Source organism: Empidonax traillii, unplaced genomic scaffold (genome assembly GCF_003031625.1).
Source record: "Empidonax traillii isolate 1590-97213 ecotype Southwest subspecies unplaced genomic scaffold, ASM303162v1 scaffold1912:size50415, whole genome shotgun sequence".
In the NCBI taxonomy this organism is placed as follows: domain Eukaryota; kingdom Metazoa; phylum Chordata; class Aves; order Passeriformes; family Tyrannidae; genus Empidonax; species Empidonax traillii.
In genome coordinates, this window is record NW_020957105.1 from 33,474 (window position 1) to 42,988 (window position 9,515).

A 9,515-nucleotide genomic window follows, 5' to 3' on the forward strand; every position below is an offset into this window, starting at 1 on the left:
CTCAGGAGATTCCATGATTCTGTGCATTTTTTGTTTTGTATGTGGTTAAATCTTCACATTTTACCTTAACTAGTTTTGATCCTGAGGTGCCTCTGATTTTCTGGGTGATCAAAACTGTCTCTGCTTGAAGTTAGAAATGGATTAATTTTTCTCATGTAACCCTTCTCTGTTCCCCTCTTCAGGACAGTGATGACATTGAGGACGTGTCTCTCTTTGATGCAGATGATGATTTATCCAGGAGATCAAAAAAGTCAAAAATAAGGTCAGTGGCCACAGAGGGAGTTTCTAGATGAGCTCTGGGCTGGAGTGTGAGGAAGGAAGGACTGTCATGTTACATGAAAATATGTAATGGCAAGTGTCTTCTTCATTAATTATATACTTATGGAGAGTAATTTCTGGATAACTGAGTGCACCAGTTCCAGAAGCTCAGTTGGAATGGGTAGATCTGTGTTTTCATGTTTTTGGGTGCTCACACTTGATCTGTGTTTGAATCCCTGTGTGTGAGGGCACCACAGCGACACAGCTCTGTGTAATGGGGGGTTCTCACCGTGTCAGGTGCTGGGGCTGGGCTGCTCCATTATCTTCCCCCAAATGTGCTCTGTGCTTCCCTGCTCTCTACCAAGTCCTGGCCTATTAGCCCAGTGGCTCCTTCCTTGTTCTGCCCAAAATCACCCCCCTGGAGCAGTGTCCATCCCTCGTGCTGTGACCTCAGCTCTCGTTTCTGACCTGAGAAACTCAGCAACCTGGGCTAGTGCCAGATGTCTCTGCCATGGCAGGGGGATGGAACTCAATGCTCAAGGCCCTTTCCACCCCAACCCATTCCATAATTCTATGGAATCAGGAAGGAGGGCGACTCTGCTGTGTTGAGAAGTGGCATCTTTCCTTCAGAGGAGCTTTCTCTGTCAGAACCCCTTCAGATTTACCCCATAAAAATTGCCATGTGTTGACCACCAGGGGAAGCTCCCTGTCCCCTCCCACCCCAAATCCTGCCTGCGTGTGGGATGTCCCTGCATGCAGAATGTCTCTTCCTTGTGGTGACCTCCCACTCCGTTTGTGTCCCATGATTTCAGAACTTGTTGCACACTGGGTTCATGTTACGATGCTGATCCTTATCCTGGGAGGTCTCTTGGCAATGTCATTTGTCTGAAGGAGCTGTGACTGTCCTGTCCTTCATTCCAGGCACCCAGTGGCATCATTTTTCCACTTATTCTTCCGAGTCAGTGCCATAGTTGTCTATCTGCTCTGTGAGCTCTTAACTAGCAGCTTTATTGCCTGCATGGTGACCATTATCCTCCTCTTGTCCTGTGACTTTTGGGCTGTAAAGGTAAGTTCCTCTTATACTTTTTGTTATCTTTGCCTTACTGTATAAAAATAATTGACAGTGATATTCATGTCTCAAAAAAATAACTTCTTTGTGCCTTTGCTGCAAAAGGACACCCCAAAAACCCCTTCAAGTTCTGTGATGGGTTGCAAAGTGTTATGAAATCACAAGTCTGTGTGCTTGGTGTCATTTTGAGAACCAAATGGGGAGCATGTTTTAGACTTTCTTTTGAGGCAGCACAAGCTTTGTTATCAGATCACCTTGGAACCAGCAGAAATCAGTCATTTCACGTTGTACTGCAACATCCTACAGAGCAGATTGCTGTGGGCATAAGGGCCTTGGAATCTTGTTTTCCCAAATGTGAGGCACACAAGCAACCATGGAAAACAGCAACCCAGGCAGCTGAACTTTGGCAAAAAGTTTCTTTTAGCAGGAGACACGAAGCTCATTGCTCTTCTTGTTCCAGAATGTCACAGGGAGATTGATGGTTGGCCTTCGCTGGTGGAACCAGGTGGATGATGATGGTAGAAGTCACTGGGTGTTTGAAGCCAGAAAGGTAAATTCCTTTGTTTTTTTTTTTCCTATCTGTTAATTGTTTCTGTTTTATGAACCCCACTATTAATTGGTGGCTGAAGGTAGAGATTGCACAAATGCACATTTACTTCCAGCCACAGGTCTGTCACTACAGGCTTGTTTCCCAAAGGCTGATGGATGAGCTTTTGGATTGTTGAGTCATTTAAAAGTTCTCATAATGTGTTGAGCTTAATATAAGTAACCTAAAAGTCCCACATGAAAGGCAAGAAAGGTTCCCATGTTATATCAGCATCCTACAGATTTTCTGGTGTGAGCTTCAAACAGCTGATGTAGCCTTTTTGCTGCTTTGGAGAACTATTGGAAGTAGGAAGAAACACACAGCTGGTGCTGGCTGTTGCTTGCCTTTGTGTTCCTGATGCCTCTCTGGTGTCACATCTGTCAGACATGCCACATATTTACCACTTTGGATCCTTATTTTAGTTATAGGACATAGAGGAATGGCTTCAAACTGAAAGAGAGTAGTGTTAGATTGTATATGAGGAAGAAAATGTTCCCTGTGAGGATGGGGAGGCCCTGGCACAGGTTGTCCAGAGAAGCTGTGGCTGCCCCATCCCTGGAAGTGTCCAAGGCCAGGTTGGATCAGGCATTACAAGAGGATTTGAGGCTGCAGCCTCCACTGTGTCTGATAGAAAATTGACAAAAGGATCCCATAAATGGAAACACCTTCTGTTACTGAGAGGCCTTTATGTCATCAATAATGAAATTAATCTTGAAATCACCCAGTGCTGTTGTGTGGAGGCAAAAAACAGGGAGCAGGGGGATTCTGCACTGTTTTTTAAGGGCAATGAGATCTCTGCAGTGGAGCAGCCTGTTAATCCTCTCAGGCAATGACTCGGGGGGATGGTGCTGTGAAGGGTTGGACTCGATGAGCCTTGTGATTCTGTGATCTTCATTCCTGTTTTTAGGTATCAGCACAAGGGAGTAAAACCTCATCTGAAGCAGAGGCCCGAATCTTCTGGTTAGGCCTGATTACCTGTCCCATGATCTGGGTGATTTTTGCCTTCAGTGCTCTCTTCTCTTTCAAAGTCAAGTGGCTGGTGAGTCCCCTGCTCGGCTCCATAACGGATCCTGCCCTGCACAGACCAGGTGCTGTAACTCTGACTTTATTCTCCTGTGCCACAGGCAGTGGTTGTGATGGGGGTGGTGCTCCAGGGAGCCAACCTGTACGGTTACATCAGGTGTAAAGTTGGCAGCAGGAAGAACCTGACCAGCATGGCCACCAACTACCTTGGGAAGCAGTTCTTGCGGCAGGTGAGATCCCCAGGGCTTTGGAAACCCCGGGGGAAAAACAACACTGTGACCCCAGAAAAGAGTTGTTGCTTTGGGTTCTGCAGTGGGACCCTTCACACCTTGCCTCCTTGTGAATTTGGGCTCCCTTAGTTAAGTCACAGGATCTCTTGCTAATTACTGGCATCAAGTTCCATCTGCAGCATTGTGTAATTTGTTGGTGCCATGGGCAAGTGCCATAGGATTTAGTGGGATGTGACTGGAGAAAAAGACTCTTGGCTAAAAGGGCTGCCACTGCCCTTTATGTTCTTTCTCCTTTCCAACCAGCTCTTCTCAGCAGCTCCTTTTCTGCCCCAGCACTGGGTTTTCTGCCTTCCATGGGGCTCCTGCAGCTGTAGGAACAACCCTCCCTGTTCCACTTCATTTAACTGCAGCTTTACTGGTTTTTCTGGCTGTATTAGATGGCTCTGGGGAGAGGTGGTTTGGCCGCCACAAGCTCACAAATATTGGCTAGAATTACTGTCATCAGTATGATCAGAAAAGCAAACATTGATCCCCTGCCTTGGTGCTCTGTGCTGGGATCATCCTCTTCTGTGGCTTGATTTGCTTCTGAAAATCTTCCTTTGTTTCTTTTACACCATGGCAGTGGCTACCCAGAAATGAATGTTTTGCCCCCAGAATCACAGCAGTGACTCATAGTTCTCCTGCCCTTTTCTCCTTTTCTTTTGCAGACCGTGGCTACAGAGGACCAAACAGCATCCTGAGTGTGGTGGAAGCCTCAAGCCAGGCTGGATTCACAGCAGTGACCAACAGAGAACAGTTGCTCAGACCGTGAGATTTGGGAGCTGCACACCAGGTGTGAATCAAAAGAAGTAAATAAATTGTGCAAGACTTGAGGTTAACACTCCTGGCAACTTATATTCCGTTTTCCACTAGCAGTTTGTGTTTTAAACTCCTTTCTTTAGTTTGATTAATGAGAATTAATTCGCTTAGACTTTAAATCAAAAAACATCCTAGTTAGGTTTGCTGCAGGTTTAGAACTACTGGATGAATTAAGAGATAATTGCTGGAGATTCTTCAGAAAAGCCATGCACAAGCTGAGCCTTCTGTCACCTGGGAGCTCCTCAAGTCCTCCAGCAGCTGGTGCCTCAGATAGTTTGTCGTGGACATCGCTGTGTTTTGCTCTTGGAGGTTGTTGCTGCTGCTTTTCCAGTTTAGGTAGTGACCTTTTGGCCCTGCATCCCTCATTCCATGATTGGAACAGCACTGAGAGGTGTCAGTGAAGGACAGCCAGAGGAAATGGAGCTGTTGGATTAGTGGGAAGATCATGGGAGTCTCGTGGAAGCTGCAGAAAGTGAACTCTGAGCAGCTCCAGGCCCTGGTTTATCTGAAGCATTCACAGATCTCACAGTAACATCCCAAACCCCTGGATTTATGGGAATCCCTGTTCTCCCTGTGGGCCTCCACTCTATGGAGAGTGTAGCAGTTCCAGGGAAGGCTGCACACACAGTCCCACTGAGGGGAGGTGAGAGCAGCCCTGACCAACCTGTCACACTGAGGCCATCAGGTGTCCTGGAGTGTGTGTTGGGGCCACAGGGCTTTTCCTCGGGCCAGGAGGGTGTAGGATCAGCAGGGATTGCGACTGACAGGGTTCCACCTTCCTGAAATCCATGTGGTGTGCTGAGGAGTCTGTGGGCTGGGAAAAAAGCCTTTTGTGGGATCATGAGACATTGGCTTGCAGTGTTCACTGGGATGGCAGAGAGTGGTGTGTTCTGTGTGTGGAGTTCAAAATCTGTACAAAAGTGGTCTGTTCCTTCTTGTGGGATTCTGTTTAAGGAGTTTGTGCTTGAAAACTTCGGATGAGGTATTATAAATGAAGAATGTGGGTTTCTCTCTGAATAGTGGGTGTTGTAAATTGTGGGATTGCATTCACGTGGTTCCTCTCCCTGTGTTCCAGCAATACTTGGGAGCTGTACATTTAACTCTTTGGATTGATACCTTCCTTTTGTAAATAAAAGTATTTATAAAATCTTGAAATTAAAACAATGCTTTGTTTAACCAGAGCAGACATCCCTTCTGTGGTTCATGGCTCAGCTCTGTTTCTTGCCCTGTAGCTTTAGCAAGGGTTAAAGCTCTCAAGTTAAACGGTGCTGTTTCATGAGCTCTGGCACAATTCCTTTCACCTAAGGGTCTTGAAAAAAGTGGAAACACTCTCTTCCTAGGTGTGCTGGAGTTGTTGCCATGCAGAGCTGGAGTCGTTGTCACTCTTAAGGCTTGTCTGAAATGCTCCTTCTGAGAGCAGTGAGAGGTGCCCCCTGCTCAGGGCTCTGGCTTGTCACTGTAAATGCTCGTGGGAACTTTTAGACCCCATTTACATGGAAAGGATCGTTTATTTCTATGTAAACAGGCAAAATTCAGTCAAACCCTGAAGCAAGGATCCTTCTCCAGCCACACGGGGACGCTGGTTGGACGTGGTGGAACAGGAATCCTTCCTGCTCCTGCTCCTGTTCCTGCTCCTGCTCCTGCTCCTGCTCCAGCCCAGCGAGCCCCAGTTTGCTGCCGGTCAGAGGTCCTGGCCCAGCTCCAGCCACGAGGTCGTTCTTTTAAAAAAGTGCTAAAATTTTTGGACTTGGTGTTTATTCTCCTGCTGCCAAAGCTCCCCCCTAAATTGCTGGAAAATAGTGCTTTGCTGGAAGTCGCAGTTTATTTAATCAAGGACAGAGGCATTTCTTAGGACGTGCCTTTAAATAGAGCCCTCTTTGGTTTATTTTTAGCCTCTTGGCAAACGTTCAGTCTTTTGGCTCCTGAGAAACTGGCAGTTAATTGCATTTCTCCCCAGTGTGGACCAGAACCAAATTTCTTATCTCTGCTGCACTTGGGTGTGAGTCCTGTTTGATTTTCACTCGCTGTGTGCTGGGGTTTCCTGGGGAGCAGGAAGTGGGAGTTGCCACAGAGAGCAGAGAAATTCTCTGAATGTGCTTTTTTTTTTTTTTTTTTTTCCTTCTTTTTTTACCACAAGCCTCAGGACTCCACACCAAGCCAGTTTCTTGAGCATCAGCTGTGTAATGCTGGCCCCACCTCAGCCCTCCAGACCTGGGTGGGGGCTGAACTTTGAGGGTTTACAGAGCAGAAATACTTCAAAAGCAATAGTAATAAAATACTCCTTGCTCTGAAATAGCGAAGTACACCCCCCTGAGGTTGTGAGCAGAGGGGAAAGGTGGGCTTGAAATCATCCTCATTATCCATTTTTGAGTCCTTGGAGCAGAGTGCCTTTGGTGAGCTTGGGGACTACAGGCCCTGGGGACACTCGCTGTTTGCTTTTGGGGAGCACAAGGTCTCATCCTTCCTGTGTGTCCTGAGCTGCTCTGGGGCTGTTTGGTCACAGCAGGGACCTGTGGTGTGCCCTCCCCCACTGTGCTGGGTGCTGGATCCCCTGGGAAGCTGCCAGGACTCAAGGAAGGATTTCAGGGACACAAGCAGTGGTTTTCCTGGCCCTGTGCTTTAACATGTTACCATTATGCACCTGAATGCTCTAAAACAAAAGCTTTCAGGGCAGTTTTTCCCTCTCATGTCCCCTCCCCCTGTGCTGGGCAAGGGCACAGGAGAATGCTGAGTGTGCCAGGCAGCCCCAGGCACTTGGAGCCTGTCTTTTCCTCCACGGATTCCTTGGAGACTTGCTGGGGCTGGAGGCCTGCAGGGGAGGGGTCTATTATAGCAGCTCAGCCCTGCTCACAAGGGACAGCACATCCCAGCTGGTATTTCCTAAACAAAAATCTGTGTGAGCTTTGGGAGGGCAAAGGGAGTGTGACCTCTGGGGAGAGCTGCCCGTGAGGAGGGTGGATGTGATCCAGGACCCAGTGCCGCTTCCAGGGCTCCCTGCAGGAAGGAATTTCTCGCTTCCCTCCTGCCTTTCCTGAGCAAACAGCCCCAGTTTGGGAGCAGGCAGCCCTTCCTACCCTGCAAACCTACTGCAAGCCAAGCGCCTCCCCACTGCCTTGATAAGGCAGCAGAAAGGAAACGCTATTTCTGGGTCACTGAGAGCAGCATTTTCGTGCCACAGAGGCCACGTGGGCCTGTGTGTGCTGAGAGTGTGTCCTGGGAGCACACTGGGTGTGTTGGATGCCATTCCAGTTCCTTCCTGTCCTCCTCCCCAGTGCCAGTGTGTGGCTGGTGTCAGGCACACGCTGTGCTGGTTTCCACCACTCACCCAACAGCGCTCACAGGCTTGAACTGCACTCCTCTTCCTCGGGGAAAGCATCGCTTGTGGTGCTCTCAGCACCCTCTCCCTGCTCCCAGCCGTGTCCTGAAACTGCAGGAATGTCTCCTGGGTCACAGTGCACCCCTCAAACCCAAGCCTTGCCTCGAGCAGCAGCTCATTTCATGTGCCTTGCAAAGCACAGCCACGCTCCCAGGAGCACCCTTGGCACCTCTACAGCTTTGGGGCTCCCTCAATGTCCCCCTCAATGTGGATTTTGGTGCCGTTAATTTGGCTAATTCCTTTCCAAGTCCATAGAGATTCCTGGTATTTGCAGTATCCTCTGGCAGTATCCTGTCTATGGAAAGATGTGTCTCATCTCCTTCACGTGGAAACTGCCTCCAACTTAATTTGGTGCCCATCTGGAGAGGGAAGGGAAGGCCAGGGGTCCTCTGTGTTTGCAGTTGTGTATGGCAGAGACACTGAGTTTTTCATGGGGTTGCACTGCGTTAAATATAGGGCTTGAAATTCCAAGAACAGACTTAAACTGCCATTGGGATCCTGCTGGATCTGCTTGTTGGAGCAGCTTGGATTTTGCCCCCAAACTATTAATTTGTAAATTATCCATTTGATGGCTGTTAATGGCAGATCACCTCATCCCCCAGCTGCTTGCTGCACATTTCAAACAACCTTAATATTTGCCAGGTGGGATTTTCCTTGGCCAGAGCCACATCGATGCTCTTCAGCCGATTCTTCTCTCCGTGAATCCTGCTCTGTAGAACTCCAGTTGGCTCAACATGGGAGCTGGGCCTTCTGGTCTGTTGTTCCTCATGGTCCTTCAAGAATTCTTAAAAAAATATCAGGATAACACTTGCCACCTTCCACCCACCCGGCACCAGGAGCAGCAGTTGTTTTGGGGATTAGTTACTCCGTGAGTTCATCCCTGAGCCCTCTGGACTCTTCCTGGAAACCTCTTTGGCCTGCTGAGTTATTCCTCTTCGTGTTACCAGCTGCAAACCTCCTCCTATTTAATTAATTTTGGGTGAGTTCTTTAGCTTTTTTCCCTATTTTTTTTTTAATTATTTTTTAATTTTTAATTTTTTTTTTTAATCCCAAAGCAGCATGTAAACAACTCCATAGTAACCTCTGGAGTGCATGAGTCATTCAGCCTTTCTGCCACAGGACATACTCCCTTGCTCCTGTGTTTCCAGATTAAAGGAGACAGTTACTCACGGTTTCCTACTGAGTGTACCAGTGGTGAGTTTGGCCTCTTTTTATGGTTTGTGTAACTTTCCTCCTTAGAGAGATCCTCTACCCCTGTGGGACCTTCCATGCCTGTTATCCATCCCTTCTCCTCTGAGGTTTAAAACTCATACCAGTGTCTTTTCACTAGTAGCTGAATTATGTTTTGCTTTTGTAGAAGCCCTCCCTCACATCTGGACCCTGTGGCAGAAGGAATTTGTGTCACCTCTGATCCCCCTTCCCAGCACCTGAGAACCCGCTGGAGGTGCCCAAACCCACCTGCAGGCAGAGGTCCCGACCCAAAACATCACCTAGGACAAAACTACCCCCCCTTTTCACACAATTCCTGGGTATGGAGCACTTGATTTCTTGTATTTTAAATAGTGGGGTTGTGCCCAGAAGTTTGGGTTAATGAGGATCTGGACTGGATGGAGAAGGGGAAGGGGCCTTTGTTTGGATCCTGCTCCATCCATGGCTCACAGGGCAGATCCTTGTCGGTGAGGCTCAGCCAGGAGCTGGGACAGGACAGTGGCCAGGGCAGTTTGGGGACTCTGGCACTGACACCCAGGACGTGGGACCTTCATCAGGTATCATAAGCCACACTCAGACTGATCCCCCCCGAGCTCTTCTGCAGCTGCTGCGAGTGGGACACACCAAATCCCGCTGTTCCCAAGAGCAGCCTCAGCACAGCAGGAGGAAAACGCAGGATCTGTCACATCCCTGTGGAATTTTTCTCTCCGTTTGTGAAGCAGCATCCCCTGGGCAGCCTTTTAGGGGACTGTCAACCAGCGATCCCCCCCCCCCCCCCAAAACCTCCTCATCCCCCGTAGCCCTGGTGTTGATCCTGCCCGCGAATCCCTCCCACAGACCTCATCAGTCCATCCTCTCCCATCCCATCCAATCCCTCTCCCGTCCAAACCCGGCAGAGGGAGCTCT

General features: G+C 48.6%; 1 protein-coding gene across 1 annotated transcript; it reads left to right on the forward strand.

Moving 5' to 3' along the window:
• Positions 1 to 50: 50 nt before the first annotated feature.
• TVP23B (trans-golgi network vesicle protein 23 homolog B) lies at positions 51 to 5,208 on the forward strand. The gene is made up of 6 exons (XM_027909005.1): positions 51 to 262; positions 1,180 to 1,324; positions 1,788 to 1,877; positions 2,821 to 2,952; positions 3,038 to 3,166; positions 3,874 to 5,208. Exons 2-6 carry the CDS (start codon positions 1,277 to 1,279, stop codon positions 3,904 to 3,906), a joined length of 432 nt encoding a protein of 143 aa, XP_027764806.1. The 5' UTR covers positions 51 to 262; positions 1,180 to 1,276; the 3' UTR covers positions 3,907 to 5,208.
• Positions 5,209 to 9,515: the final 4,307 nt, after the last annotated feature.

Coding starts and splice junctions, on each gene's coding strand:
- TVP23B (XM_027909005.1), top strand. CDS start 1,277: ATGGTGACCATTATCCTCCTCTTGTCCTGTGACTTTTGGGCTGTAAAG. Junction 2,953..3,037: donor CTTTCAAAGTCAAGTGGCTG/GTGAGTCCCCTG, acceptor CCTGTGCCACAG/GCAGTGGTTGTGATGGGGGT. Junction 3,167..3,873: donor GGAAGCAGTTCTTGCGGCAG/GTGAGATCCCCA, acceptor TTTCTTTTGCAG/ACCGTGGCTACAGAGGACCA.